Consider the following 16200-nt stretch of genomic DNA (forward strand, 5'->3'; position numbering starts at 1 on the left):
AAAAGACAACCCTCAGAATGGGAGAAACTATTTGCAAATGAAGCAACTGACAAAGGATTATTCTCCAAAATTTACAAGCAGCTCATGCAGCTCAATATCAAAAAAAAACCAACAACCCAATCCAAAAATGGGCAGAAGACCTAAATAGACATTTCTCCAAAGAAGATATACAGATTGCCAACAAACACATGAAAGGATGCTCAACATCACTAATCATTAGAGAAATGCAAATCAAAACTACAATGAGGTATCACCTCACGCCAGTCAGAATGGCCATCATCAAAAAATCTACAAACAGTAAATGCTGGAGAGGGTGTGGACAAAAGGGAACCCTCTTGCACTGTTGGTGGGAATGTAAATTGATACAGCCACTATGGAGAACAGGATGGAGGTTCCTTAAAAAACTAAAAATAGAACTACCATACGACCCAGGAATCCCACTACTGGGTATATACACTGAGAAAACCATAATTCAAAGAGTCATGTACCACAATGTTCATTGCAGCTCTATTTACAGTAACCAGGTCATGGAAGGAACCTAAGTGTCCACCAACAGATGAATGGATAAAGAAGATGTGGCACATATATACAATGGAATATTACTCAGCCATAAAAAGAAACGAAATTGAGTCATTTCTAGTGAGGTGGATGGACCTAGAGTCTGTCATATAGAGTGAAGTAAGTCAGAAAGAGAAAAACAAATACCGTATGCTAACACATATATATGGAATCTAAAAAAAAAATGGTTCTGATGAACCTAGGGGCAGGACAGGAATAAAGACGCATGTAGAGAATGCACTTGAGGACACAGGGAGTGGGAAGGGTAAGCTGGGACGAAGTGAGAGAGTGGCATGGACATATATACATTACCAAATGTAAATTAGATAGCTAGTGGGAAGCAGCCACATAGCACAGGGAGATCAGCTCGGTGCTTTGTGTCCACGTAGAGGGGTGGGATAGGGAGGGTGGGATAGGGAGGGTGGGAGGGAGACTCAAGAGGGAGGAGATATGGGGATATATGTATATGTATAGCTGATTCACTTTGTTATAAAGCAGAAACTAACACACCACTGTAAAGCAATTACACTCCAATAAAGATGTTAAAAAAAAAAAAGTAAAGGAGAACTGCTCACTGGCTATGCTTGATCTAAAATCAGTTTGAGTGACTTTTTGTTCATTTTCAATACTATATAGTATACCATTGAAAAATATACCACAATTTTTATACACTTTATTTTTTTCAAGGACGTCTGTATTGTTTCCAGTTTGGGGCTGTTATAAGTAATGCTTCTGTGAATATTGCTGTCTGTCTGAGTCTCTTGGTGCACACATGCATGCATTTCTATGGGCATGTACCGAGACCTAAAACTGCTGACTCATAAGGTTCTCAATCGTCAAGTTTAGTAGATAATGACAAACTGTTTCCCAAAGCAGTTGTTCCAGTTAACACTTTCTATCAGTGCAGGAGAGTTTGCATAGCTTGACATTCTCACCAGTGTATGATTGGTAGTTTTTTTTTTTTTTTTTTTTTTTTTTTTTTTTTTTTTTTTTCTTTTTGCGATATGCGGGCCTCTCACTGTTGTGGCCTCTCCCGTTGCGGAGCACAGGCTCCGGATGCGCAGGCCCAGCGGCCATGGCTCACGGGCCCAGCCGCTCCGCGGCATATGGGATCCTCCCAGACCGGGGCACGAACCCGTATCCCCTGCATCGGCAGGCGGACTCTTAACCACTGCGCCACCAGGGAGGCCCTGATTGGTAGTTTTTTAAATTATACATAACCATACTGGTCATTTATTTTTGCATATGGTAATTTGCATTTCCCTGACTACTAATAAGATTTATGCCTTTTCAGATGTTTTTGGCCATTTGGATATCCTCTTTTGTTTAGTGTCTGTTCAAGTCTCTTGCCCATTTTTCTATTTACTGTTCGTCTTTTCCTTATTAATTTGTAGGACTGACCTCTCTCTCTCTTTCCCTCTCTCCTAATTACAAACCTTTTTGCAAAAACATCTTCTACTCTGAGGCTTGCCTCTACATGTTCTTAATGGTGACTTTGTTTTATTTTTATTTTTGGGTTAACAGAAGTTCTGAATTTTAATATAGTCTAATTTAGCTATCTTTTATGATTAATGCTTTCATTTTTTGTTTTGTTTTTTATTTCCCTTAAAATCCTACCCCTAAAGTGATAAATCTTTTCTCCTATATCATCTTCCAGAAACTCTATTGTCTCACCTTTAATCTTTAGATCCATAATCTACTTAGGGGTGACTAACCCCCACTACTGCTCTGCAGTGCCACTTGGTCCTAAATCAAATGTCTGTGTGTATCTGTATTTTTCTGAACTTTCTGAATTATTGTATCATTATCATAAGTCCTGATATACAGGTAAACAGTTCTCTCACCTTGTGTTCCTTCTTCAAGACACAGCTAGCTCCTCCTGTCCTTTATCCCCACCATGTATATAAAACAGCTTATCCGTATCTATGCACACATACATATACATGTACACTCCTGGATTCTTATTGGAATTGCTGTGAACCCATAGATCAATCTAAGAAAAGAATTAACTCCATTTATTTAGGTCTTTTTTTTTAATGTCAGCTTTTCAATTATATATATATATAAAGCTGTTTTTTAAAAAATATTTATTTATTTTTTTGGCTGTGTCGGGTCTTAGTTGCGGCACATGGGATCTTCGTTGTGGCGCTTGGGCTTCTCTCTAGTTGTGGCGTGCAGATTTTCTCTCTAGTCCTGGCAGGTGGGCTCCAGGGCACATAGGCTCTGTACTTTGTGGCACACGACTGTCTCATTGAGGCACGCGAGCTCAGTAGTTGTGGAACGCGGGCTTAATTGCCCCGGCGGCATGTGGGATCTTAGTGCCCTGACGAGGGATCGAACCGGCGTCCCCTGCATTGGAAGGCTGATTCTTTACCATTGGACCCCCAGAGAATTCCCCAGTTTGAGAGAATGAACTCCATTTATTTAGGTCTTTAATGTCTATCAATAATTTTATATACTTTACATAAATGTCTTGCAGACTTTTGTTCGATGTATTCCTAAATATGACACAGTTGATGCTATAGTAAAAGTATTTTTTAAACATTTCACTTTCTCATTGTTTGTAGATGATATATAGAAATTAAATTGATTTTACAGAAACCTTGATAAACTCTCTGGCACTAATAATTTATTATTTTGGATTTTTTATGTTCACACTCATATCATTCATGAATAATGACAGTTTTATTTCTCGCAACTTGTATATGATTGATTTGCTTGCCTTGCCTCACTACATTTGCTAAGTCCTCCACGACAGCCTTGCAAAGATGTAGTAATGATAGACATCACTGCCCTGATCCCAACCTCAAACTAAATGTCTTCAAAAAGTTACCATTAATTATATTATATGCTATGGGTTTTTATTATAGAATATTTAAATATTTTATATAGAATATTCTAAAAATAGAATGTTTTCTATTTTTAGTTTGCATAGTTATTTTAAAGTCAGGAACAGATCGTTTCCTCTCTGGAGCCTCTATTGTAAGCAAAGTTAAAGACAAGTGACAAACTGGGAGAAAATATTTGTGAGTTATGGAACAGAGGGCTAACTGCTGTGAAGAATTCTGGTCAACATTGCCAGATTTGGTTTTCTCACACAGCGTTCCAAACACAGTGTTCCAGGCCACTGCTGTCAGGAATGAAAGTTTCACCAGTCCGTGAGCAAAAATAAGTTAGTTTTTTTGTGAAGCTAAATGTATTCCTTTCAAAGGCTTGTCTTTTCTTCTGTGCATATATTCTCTCAAATTTTTAGCAATAAAATACCATTTTTCTTATAATCATTATTATAATAGTGGTAATTTAGGTTTTTTTAATGTTCTTGTTTGACAAACTAAAATACTAGTAACTCTTTGCAGGCCCCTCTAAATTCTCTGATTGATTTGATTCTGACCCAATGCATATCAGTGACATTCAGGATATTGACCAAAAAAAAGAGCCAGTGCATTAAGGAGATGGGTGGGAATAGAGACAGGGCCATTAGAGAGCGTGGAGAAGAAGGAAGTAAACCAGGGCAGTGAGACATCACAAAGCCAAGGGAGAAAAGGTTTCAACCTGGTGACTGTGATTGGCCGGGTCAGATGCTGCAGAGAACTAAGTAACGTGAAGACTATAAGGTATGTCTGGTGTTAGTAACAAAGAGGCCATTAGTGATCCCAGTGGGAAGGGTTTCAGTGGAGCCCAAGACCGAATGCTGTGAGCTGAAGAAAGGCTGGTGAGGAAGTGGAAACACTGACTAGTATGATTTTTCTGAGAAATTTAACTTTGAAGAGAGAAGGGTGTCTCAGTTCCAGTGACTATAATAGCATTTGGGTTGGTTAGTTGGTTGGTTGGTTGGTTGGTTGGTTGCTTGCTTGCTTGCTTGCTTGCTTGCTTGACTGGTTAGTTGGTTGATTGATTTATTTGTTTTGAAGATGGGGGATGATTGAATAAGATTAGTGTGAACAGAAAAACCAGTGGAGAGACAGGAATATTGGAAATACAGGAGAGAAAGGAGATAATGGAGAGAGTTTCTGAGAAGAGAAGAGGAAGTGGAATATAGAACACAGACGCGAGGCTTTCCTGTGGGCAGGAAGGGAGCCCATCAACCTTGGTGCATCATAAAATAAGCATCCAGGGCCTCAGCCTTGTACCGTGTGGCTTCTACACAGCTCAACACTAGCAGCTGTGTGAACAGTGCCCCATACTTGTGCGAGGTACATCCTGCCCAGTCATATGCAGCAGCCTAGGATACAGGTTAATATGTAAGTTGATTTGACTAGAATTTGAGAGAATGACCGCCAAGAAGAAGAGCCAGTGAAAGTCCCTAGAGACGGAGCAGTCACCCACTCAGAAGAATTGGAAGAGAGCCGTGAAAGGAGAAAGCTATCATCTTCTCTCCTCTCCACATGTCCCACGCCAAGTGTCTGTCAGATGTCACCCTGTCTCTTTCATCATCACCCCTTCCATGTTCTTCTTCCCTTCATCCACCACAGTGTCCATTCTCTGAGTTCATTGTACACAGGCAGATTCTAGGAAGAAGCCAGTCTCTCAAACTCATGCAGCACAAGATAGGAATTTCAATACTAAAAGACAAGATATGAACCTAAAAGAATGCATCCCTTAAAATGAAGCTTAAGCAGTTTTTACTGGTCAGTAGAAGAGATGTTTTGGGAAGAGAAATCTTTCTTGTGCCTGCATATACCTTAGAACCCACCAAGAACCATGGTGTTCAGTTTGTGACCTACGTAAAAGCACCCAGCCAAGGGGGACATAGGATGGAAATCCATCCCTGGTGAGGATGATGTTGGCAATTTAAAATTCTGTTTTTTTCCTATTTAAATCAACACGTATTGAACCTATACTCTGTCCCACATAGCTTAAGCATCATTTCCCCAAATCTGCCTGAACATTGGGCAATAGTCTGAAGAGGGAGATGGGGTGATGGTTTCTGCAGAAAATCTGTGAGTAGGATCCTGAAGGACATTCACCAGTCAGAGGTGGTGGGTTTGTCTCAGAAGAACACTACAGAAAATAGGGGCTTAGAGAAACTCAGTTAAGGTAGGAATCTTTGAAATGGGAAGAAGTTGGGGTAAATGTGTGCATGCAACTGGATCTGAATTCTACACATACTGACTGATATGGCCACACAGTATTGTGAAAGCTGGGAGGTCTGACCCGTAGCATAAAGGGACAAGATTTCTAACTTCAAAAAACAACCACCAAGAGGGTAATTTCTGTCCACTCACCTTAACATAACCACTTTTTAAGGCAGACTTTACTAGTTTCCTTCAAACAAATAATAAATTGGGTGCCCTAGAAAGGTGAGGTTTTAGTGGCGCTCAGACTCTTCCCAGAAGGAGGGGGGCGTCCAGTAGGTGGACCCAGCGAATGAACTGGATTCACCTTTGCTTCACTGAGTAGTGCTGCTGCTCCTCTTGGAGATCCTGCCACCTGAGCTCCAGGTGGGAATGCACGTTGTCTGCCTTGTTGAGGTAGCATGTAGTACGCACTCAACTAAAATTTCCTAGATGTTAAATGAATGTTTCTTCCTGTGCTGCGGTAACCGGCTCTTTAGAGTAAATGGCAGAGGCTCCCCTGCATCCGAACTGGATTGAACCCCACTAGGAGCAGTGCACGCTGGGAAACTGCCTCACTGGCCAGGATCCTTTGGGCTTCCTGTGGGTGGTGGGACCTTCATCCCTGGCAGGGCTGTTCAGAGAGTCTCAGCCAGAAAACCAGGCTGAGACGATAAAGGCTTTCTTCAACTTCATGCAGGACAAGCATTGGCAGAGAATCAGAGAAAGCAGAGAGGGTCTTGATCACCTCCATCGATTCTCAAACTGAGCACCTGTAAGATCATTCTCACCGGTAGTTTCCCAACAAGGAAGGGGTTTGTGGGCAACAAAGTATGTCCTTAGGTAGCAGTCAGTTGGTTTCCAAAAGCTATCAAGGAGTCATTTTAGAATCCCTTTGCACAGATATGTCCAGAACATTGACCAGAAGAGAGACGAGAAAGACCATTATGGAGAAATTTTCTTTCATATGTTCAAACCTCCTCTCAGCTGTGTGTTTGACACAGGTCCCATAGAAACTGCTGCAGAAACTACTGACACGTTGCTGTTAGGATTAAGTGAAATAATTAGGAAACACCCAGCCCACAGTAGAAGATGCTCCACGAAGGTTGGTTCTCTAGTCCTCTGCAGTATTAAAAAGCCCCGTACCCCCAACCCAAGAAAATTCCTGGCCATGAAGCCAACCTTCAGTGGTGCGGTTAGGAAAACTTTGCCAACAACCCTTGTTCCCTTCAGTTAGTCATGATGAGTCTGTACTGAGTAGACTACTACACTACTCTCTGCCTGAGTCTACATGCTCCTTAAATCTGTTTCTGTGAAGTTTCATCTTGCACTCCTTTTCCCCCACCCCCAGTCACATTTTATACCCTTGACTCATTTATTTTGCAGCTGGAAGTTTGTACCTCTTAATCTCCCTCGCCTATTTCTGTCCAACCCATACTCCCTTTTTAAAAAAAAAATACATGACTTGCAAATTTTTACTAAAGTATTTACAAAAAACCCACATCTCTTTATTTTCTGGAAACTGATCTTTCAAAATTAAAAGAGTGTCTCTTGCATCTAAAATTCTGGAATTTCTTTGGTCATCCTATCCACAGATAGAGTAACTTTGTAAATGTTAATTATATTTCCTTTCTGTGCTTTCTCATTCAACCCAGCAGCTGTTCAACTCTCATTCATTTTCTCTTACATTCCCAGCACAAGAAGACTGTTTTTAATTCATCCTCATAGAGGACTTATGCTCCTTGAAATGCAGGTCCCTGATTACCCCTAGCAAGTCGGTTAAAAATGGGCCTCTGGGGTCAGAGGGATGATCAAATCTACCTGTGTGATTTTGCATTCAAGTTCCCTAACCCTGAAATAGGAAGGATACTATCACCCACACATAGACTTGTTGAAGGAGTAACCGAGATTAACCACTGTGCAAACTACCTGGCACACAGTAAGCCCAATGAGCGTTAGATGTTATTACTCAATATTATCTCTCCTTGTTCCAATGCAGTTCTGGATTTCACTGTCATGCACACTTAAACTCTCCTTTTGCATGTGTATTTTCATTATGTCACCTCAAATCCTCCTTATAAAGGATTAATAAGTAAATAAATCCACCTACTTGGTCCTGTTAGCTCATAGTTTTACCTTTTTGTTTCCAGGAGTGAACAGGTCTTTTAATTTCATACAAAAGTAGGACAATTGCTTTGGTTTTGTTTACCGTTGCCTTCCTGAAGCAAATTCAAAATGAGCCTTGATTCCACTCTTGGTATAGCTGGTGTTTGGTATGATTGTGATTATTTTAAATGTTATAATTAAAATTATAACATTATATTTTTTTCAGAGAAACTGTACACTAAGAATAACACCAGACAAACTCAACTCATAGCATTTTGTGAAAATTAAATGGGATAACATGAAAAGAGTTTGGCCATATTAACAGTTTCTTCCCATTACCTAAGACTTGTGTCCCCTCTTTCACATAGATTTTGCACTGACCGAAGGAAGTACAGTCACACCTTTGTGCCCAAAAGGATATTTTCCCTGTGGGAACCTGACCCAGTGCTTACCCCGTGCTTTTCACTGTGACGGCATGGACGACTGCGGGAATGGAGCTGACGAGGAGAACTGTGGTGAGTCCTGGGCTCAGCTCCATACGGACAGCACCCCTTGTGAACCGCCCAGAACTGTGGGTGGATCAAATGCTAATGGTCTTTATTCCTGTCTTACCCCTAGCTTCTTCATGACATTTTTTTCCTTTCTTCTTAAATTCCATATATATGTGTTAGCATACGATATTTGTCTTTCTCTTTCTGACTTATTCACTCTGTATGGACTTGAGGATATGGGGAGGAGGAAGGGTAAGCTGGGACAAAGTGAGAGAGTGGCATGGACATATATACACTACCAAATGTAAAATAGATACCTAGTGGGAAGCAGCCGCATAGCACAGGGAGATCAGCTCGGTGCTTTATGACCACCTAGAGGGGTGGGAGGGAGGGAGACGCAAGAGGGAAGAGATACAGGGACATATGTATATGTATTACTGATTCACTTTGTTATAAAGCAGAAACCAACACACCATTGTAAAGCAATTATACTCCAATAAAGATGTAAAAAAAAAAAAGAAACATGAAAAAAATGCTAATGGTGATGAAAAAGGGGAAAAGGGGATTTGGTATTCTATAGGGAATCCTATTGTGACACAACTAATTGCTCCCCAATGGATTTGTGATAATTACCAGAATTTTCATATATTGAGGTTGCTTAAATCAGAAATACAGTATTACAAAAAGCTGTATTTGATGAAAAAATAAAATTATTTAAAGTTCTACTTGGATACCCATATTTTAATTTTAAATGGCTTACTATGACCACTTCCCTATGGCTTGCTAATTTGGTTCAGCTTCAGGAATATCCTTAAAGTGCAAATGGGCCTGCCTGGAGAATTAAGTTATTCAGTAGACCTGTATCCAGTGCCCGTTGTGTGCTCTCCAAGTCACCAGGACTCAGCAGGCTCAGGGGAGACAAGGGACCACGTGAAGAAGGACGACAGTAAACTTGTACGTAAACAAATTAAATAATTTCAGAGAGCGATAAGTGCCATGAAGTATATAGAGCAGAATAATGGGATAGAAAGTGAGTTGGGGGAAAGGCTACTTTAAAGATATAGCCAGAAAAACCCTCTCTGAGATGATGACATTTGAATTGAGAATGAAACGAAAAGAAGAAAGAAACCATGAACTATTCTGGCAAAATTCCAGGCAAAGGAGACAGCATAATGCAAAGGCCCTGAGGCTGAATGAACCAAGACAGTGTGTTTGTGGGAAGGCAAAGCCTGATTGGCTTGGGCGGAGTGAGCAAGGATAAAGAGGGTAAAGAGGTAACAGGGGTCAGATCCCGAAAGGTCTTATAGGCCATTTTAGGTCTGTATATCAGGACTGTACATGTCATCTCATCTAACCCGCGTATTTTTCTCTCGAAGAAACCGAAGCCAAGAGAGGTTGACGTGTCTAGTTAGTCACAGAGTATACACTAGAACCCAGGTCTCCTGAATCTGAATGAATCCTGTGTGTTTTATACCACACAGAACTGCCACTCCTTGGCACTGCCCAGCTAGCAATCAGAGGCGACAGCAAAGTCCAGGAGTGCCAGTGTGCATCTCTAGGATCCGCTCTCCTGCCCCTGGGAACTCATGCGTGCTCCCAGCACCACTGCCTTCACCACCTGTGAATCACTCCTACTCAGCCTGTAGGGTGCAGTTTAGGTGTCCCTTCCTCTCCTGAGAAGCTTGGCTTTCCCAGCCACACCTCCCCACTCTGAAGCTCTACCCCAGGTCTAGGACAAGCACCCTTTCTCTCTGTTGCCATAGCACCCTGGGTATACCCGGACGACTGTACTAAGGACTGCCTTGTCTTTACACTGTACTTCTCTCATTGGACATAAGCTCCTTGAGGACAGTTCTTATTTGTTTTGGTGTCACCAGATCCTAGAACAGTAGAATACAATCAGTGCTCATGATGGGGCAGCTCTCTGGGTGCCAATGGCAAGTCACTCAAATTCTTGGCCTTTCCTCTTCAGTGGAAATCTTAGACCGTGCACGTTATCTACCTCATGAGGGTGTTAGGAATGCAAGTGAAATAATTCATGTAAAGGCATCAAATAGAATAATTTTAAAAACCACTGAGGTTATCAGCAAGAAATAAAAATAAACTAAAATTTTCAGAGATCAAAGGGACCTGCGGGCAGTTATTTAAATTTACTTTTCTATTTGTATGAACTTTAGTATCATACATCATATTGTGTGTTTTATCACTTTAATAGCTTATGCTAAAGTAATGATGCTTCAAAAATCAAGCCTTATTTATTTATTTATTTATTTTTGGCTGTGTTGGGTCTTCGTTTCTGTGCGAGGGCTTTCTCTATTTGCGGCAAGTGGGGGCCACTCTTCATCACGGTGCGCGGGCCTGTCACTATCGCGGCCTCTCTTGTTGCGGAGCACAGGCTCCAGACGTGCAGGCTCAGTAGTTGTGGCTCACGGGCCTAGTTGCTCCGCGGCATGCGGGATCTTCCCAGACCAGGGCTCGAACCCATGTCCCCTGCATTGGCAGGCAGATTCTCAACCACTGCGCCACCAGGGAAGCCCAAGCCTTCTTTTTTAAAAGAATACAATTTTATTGCAAAAAATGGAAAACCTGGCAAATAAGCAGATTATATCATCTGACAAGTTGAGAAAATATTTTTCTCATCAGGACTAGACAGGCTTTATTAAAAGGAACTTGGTTTTTTCCTTATTAAAAAGGTCAGGTGCTATAAACTTTGCCAGAACTCATTACATATATCAAGTATGTATCTACATACATGTATGCATATGATAAAATAAAATTCAGGTTATATTTTCTTCTGAGGACCTCAAAATTAAGATCAAACATTTAAAATGTCAGCATTAGAAACAGGTGATATTTTTCAAGATGGATACATGTGTCTATTTTCATTATATATTTTATGATACACACATTTAAACTATTTGTAATTGCAGAAAAAGACAAGACTCCAGATGTTTGCCTACCTTTTCCTCCCTTGTTATCTTTCTGTTACTTAAATTTTTAAAATTGATTTCATGATCAAATTTTTATACTTTCGTTTTGTAATTTGATATTTTATTTCTAGAATAACTGACACATGTTCATCGCCGTGTGTTTCACAGGAGACACTAGTGGATGGGCGACTCTGTTTGGCACGGTCCATGGAGATGCTAATAATGTGGCATTAACACAGGAGTGCTGTAAGTGGTATTGGTTTGAAGACTCGGCCTCAGCTTTGCGAGCAACATTATTTATGGGGCATGGATTTATATGGGTAGTGTGATAAATTCCCTTTAGAATTTCAATTTCAGTTCAGTGTATTTCAGTGGTCAACTGGTCTGTTATCTGCTCTTGGGACTGAAAAGATAGAAAGAAGAAAACAACATGCTCCATTCATGCTCATTCTATGTATTAGCCTGTGAGTGCAAGAATACATAGGTACTGAATACTTGTGACAAATAATAAAGATCTTACTCCCTTTGCTTGCTTTCTTTAATAAAGATATTAAGCACCAGCTACTTTCCAGGACCTATGTTAGGCACTGAGAGTGCAAGGATGACTAAGGTCCTCAAATACCTCACGCTGTTGCGGGAAAGACAGACCCTTATAGAAGCAGGAATGGTACAATATTTGTGCGAAACTGAAGGAAGGATGTTTGCACAAGGGAATGTGGAAGCCCTTTGGGAGAAATGATGGCTGTGCCAGGGATGGGGAGAAATCCACAGACAAGGTGACCTTGAGATGGGCTTGGAAGTCCTTGGATGGAGGGAAGGGGAAGAGGTGACAGGATGAGCAGGGGAGGACGATCAGCAAAACAGTGGGGTCAGCCAGAGCCTGCTTCACATTCGTTCTAGTACATGCGTTGGAAGGGTGGGGCCAGCCCGCAAAGGGTTTTGGGTGCACTCTTTGGAGTTTGGCCTCTGTCCCAGAGATAGAATTATATATCTGTATATACACAGATTATATTGTATGTTAATATATTATTATATTACATATAATATGTATATACATAGATATAATTATGTAGGTGTATGTACAATTACAAGCATACATTAGTATGTATACATAATATATGTATATAAAGTCCATATATTAAATACTACACTATAGTATATTATGCACTTTATAATACCTGGTTATAATTACCACTTATTATATACTTCATTATACACAAATATATCATACATAAAGTTAGAAATTGAAAAGAGTACACTAAAAAGCTTAAAAATAAATATAACTGAAAATTCTAACATTTTCTCCCGGAACCACAGTGGGTCATCTTGTACACATGCCATTGTGGAGGTCACTGCTGTATACAAGGGGGCAACCACCAAAGTTGTGAGCTTATTTCCATTTAGTGAAGAGGAAGAGGAAGTGATAAGAAGTGTATGTGAAAATGATTCTTCTACCAGAATTTTAAAGAATGGATTAGAACAGTGTTCTCACCCTGAGACAATTCTGCCCCTGGAGAACATTTGTCAATGTCTGGAGACATCCTGGGTTGTCACAGCTGGAGAGGGGTGGGTGACTGCTGGCCTCTAGCGGAGGGAGGCCAAGGCTGCTGCTGCACCTTCTACAGCACACAGGACAGCTCCTCAGGACAGAGAATGATCCTGATCTGACCCCAATGTCAGCTTTGCCGAGGTTGAGGAGAAAGCTCGGTGAAAGAGGCACTGAACGTTATGTTTCTCGCAATGCTCCAGACTAATACTAAGAACCTGAGCCCAGAAAAGACCTCTGGGGAGAGTGAGGTAGAGAGAGCTTCAAGAGGTGCTTCAGAAGAAGAATCCAGAGGCTGGGGTTTGACTGACCTGCAGGTGAGGGAGTTACGCTCACATTTCTGGTTTAGTCAACTGGCTCAGCTTGGAGTATGCGAGATTCTCTTATGGGTAAATAAGAGCTTCCAATCCTAGGCTTTCAATCTAATAATGTAACCGCTATTTTCAGTGTCAATTAAACATTGAAGTAAACAATCTGGAGTTATCTTTAGGAAGTTGAGATGATTAGCATAAGCCTACAAACACCACAGAATATTTTCTGAACACTTTTGCACTCGAATGCATCTTTTGGATTAGGGAGGCACTCAATAAAAGTTTGTTGGATTTACTAAAATTTGGTGAAATTGATTTTAAACATAAGGTTTGAATAAAAGTGATCTAAAAGAAGCAGAGTAATTAGAACTTATAATCAGATTTAAATAAATACTAAATATAAATATTGGAAAATAACTCTCACTTTTTATAGCTCCTTCAAAAAAAATACCCACAGGATCAGAGGCAACATCAAATGCTCCATTAATATCATCCCCCAACTCTCTCTCTCTCTCTCTGTCTCTCTCTCTCTCTCACACACACACACACACATACACACACACAGAGAGTCATTGTTCTGTGGACCAACTTGGCCTGGTTTCTCCATAGATTTCTCATATGCCATTATTTTAACAATTAACATAATTAATAACCACATAATATATAAATAAAAGAATTATGTGATAGTGCTTATATATTATTAATATATTATTATAAATCTTACTAATTATGGTAATATGCCATTGTATTAATAATTATGTGAGTTCCTTCAAAGTAAATCCTAAAGTGTTTTTCTTCCTTCTGAATGCTTCAGATAGATGGATCTTTGGTCTTTTTCTGCTTTACAGTTTCTCTACAACTTTTACCTACCACGTTAACTTCATAGTAATGAACAGCTAAGAGCCGGAATGATAGGGTGTCTGGGTTGGTTGATTTCACTAAGGCACCGTGATGGCCACTGCCCAGCCTGCATCTCACTCTTGTCGCAGCTCTAAGAGAAGTTTGAAAGGGGGAAAATAATTGAGTTTAATTTTAACCAACAAGCATTTACTGAGCCACCTCTTTGTGCCATTCAGTTAAATGGAATTGACTCCGTTATACCCATTGAAGATTTACTCAATCATACTCATGTATTTCATTGAGAAGAACTTAATCTTGTTCACCATATGCTTTTATGCTATTTAAACATCCCTGTGGTTTCTTTCTAATCCCTTGTTAAATGCCTCTGAAATGACCAGTGGAAGTTAGAACTGAGATGAATACCACATGAGTCTATATTTGTTTTTGGTTTTGTTCATACTTTATTTATTTATTTATTTTTGGCTGCATTGGGTCTTTACTGCTGTGCACAGGCTTTCTCTAGTTGTGGTGAGCAGGGGCTACTCCTGTTGCAGTGCATGGGCTTCTCATTGCGGTGGCTTCTCTTGTTGCGGAGCACGGGCTCTAGGCACGCAGGCTTCAGTAGGTGCAGCACGCAGGCTCACTAGTTGTGGCGCATGGGCTTAGTTGCTCCGCAGCATGTGGGATCTTCCCAGACTAGGGCTCGAACCCGTGTCCCTTGCATTGGCAGGCGGATTCTTAACCACTGCGCCACCAGGGAAGTCCCAAGTCTATATCTGACTAGGAGAAAATTCTTGTTTGCTTTTATTATGGGCCAGAATAAGTTCATTTAACAAGATGTGAATGTTATACATTCAATGGAAAAAGAACAATGCCAGTTACTAGAAATAAAGTCATAATTAAAGAGGGTTTTTTTTCTATTGAATCGTTACTCTTTTTGCCCCCTAGTATTAAGTCAGTACCCACAACGCTGTGAGTGCAAAGAAACTGAGTTGGAATGTATAAATGCTGGCTTGAAGTCTGTGCCAACCGTTTCCAGCAATGTGACATTACTGTGAGTAAAATTCACATCTTGATATTTGCTCTTAAAGTCACATGAAAACCGTGTAGTCTAATCTAAACTCTCTTTGTTCTGTTTTATGCTACTTATACATTAGCAAAATCATAGAAAATCCCTTTAAAACCACCAGCCATCAGAGAACTCTGCACACTCCTTCTCCAGGGAAAAAATGTTTTAAACACTGTATGTTAGATTAGCCAGGTTATCATTTAGCTCACAAATGTCTGTGGCCTGGAGTTATTTTCAATTACTTTCCAATTCATATATTATTACTAATATGCCAGTACTATACAAGTAAAAATAAAAATTTGAAAAAAAGGAAAGGTACTCACTTATTCTATCTCATTTTAAATAGTGGTAATTTGTCCAAGACTTTAAGGTATAAAAGATCCACGAGGCTAGCTGTGACATAATTGTGCAAGTTTTTCTGAACTCTGCATAGAAGTTATGAGAGCCTCAGGAATTTGCCTGCGGACATATCATAATTTGGGCATGCATGAGTTGGTTAGGATTTTTGTTGTGTTTTGTTAAATTATCTAGAGAAGAAAAAGTTAAATCACCATAGATGTTCCTGTCTATTATATTTCACTAACTGGCTAACCTTGTCAGATATTTGCAAACTGCTTTAATTTTGCTTTATGGACTTTTCGTTCTCACTTGAAGATTCTTATTTATTATGGGCATTTTCAAACGTGTGTGACATAGTATGGAGCATCATCAAATATTCTCAAGCATGCAGCTTCTAGGGAAGAGTTTGGTTGGTCATAAAATCCATAATAACGTTTTCTTTCCATGTTATTTTAGGTCTCTTAAGAAAAACAATATTCACAGTCTTTCAGATAAAGTTTTCATCAAATACACAGAACTTAAAAAGATGTAAGTAGCTATTAATAGTGTTTTTATGGGGAAATCTATGGGATGTTTTGTTTAAGTTGTTTTTAATCTAAGAGTAAAATGAAATATAAGGTTGATTACCTTTATCATTAAAGTTATTTTTCTAAATGTAATTAAGATTAGACAATAAAGCATTGAAAAGTATTCTTTCTTTCCATTTCATAATTTAAAATAACAACTGGTTTTACTTAAACCTTCCATAGAGAGTTAAACTGGATTGAGCATCTCAGTAAGAAAATACATAGTTCCACGGTTTTACTCCAGATCATTTGGAAAATGACATTGCAGATTCAGAGGCACTAGATGCACTTTTTAACCTGGAAGAGTGTTAGCATAGACAAGAACCATCGTTTAAAACATATAATGATAGGATATGGACTGTTTCCCAGGACAAAAAGAGCAAAAACACG

At 39.8% G+C, this 16200-nt stretch overlaps 1 protein-coding gene across 5 annotated transcripts in view; it reads left to right on the forward strand.

Moving 5' to 3' along the window:
- RXFP2 (relaxin family peptide receptor 2) overlaps window positions 1-16200 on the forward strand; it is a 97943-nt gene that overhangs the window by 43876 nt on the left and 37867 nt on the right. For 3 of the 5 annotated variants that reach the window (XM_060079647.1, XM_060079649.1, XM_060079651.1), the window contains exons 2-5: window positions 8087-8233; window positions 11308-11385; window positions 14785-14890; window positions 15701-15772. In XM_060079647.1, coding sequence (XP_059935630.1) covers window positions 8194-8233; window positions 11308-11385; window positions 14785-14890; window positions 15701-15772 — 296 coding nt within the window. In that variant the 5' untranslated portion in view covers window positions 8087-8193. Of the gene's footprint in view, window positions 1-8086; window positions 8234-11270; window positions 11386-14784; window positions 14891-15700; window positions 15773-16200 lie in introns of those variants that run through there. The other 2 variants (XM_060079648.1, XM_060079650.1) reach the window with 2 other exon arrangements.

The sequence above is a fragment of the Mesoplodon densirostris genome, chromosome 17, assembly GCF_025265405.1.
Source record: "Mesoplodon densirostris isolate mMesDen1 chromosome 17, mMesDen1 primary haplotype, whole genome shotgun sequence".
Classification (NCBI taxonomy): Eukaryota; Metazoa; Chordata; class Mammalia; order Artiodactyla; family Ziphiidae; genus Mesoplodon; species Mesoplodon densirostris.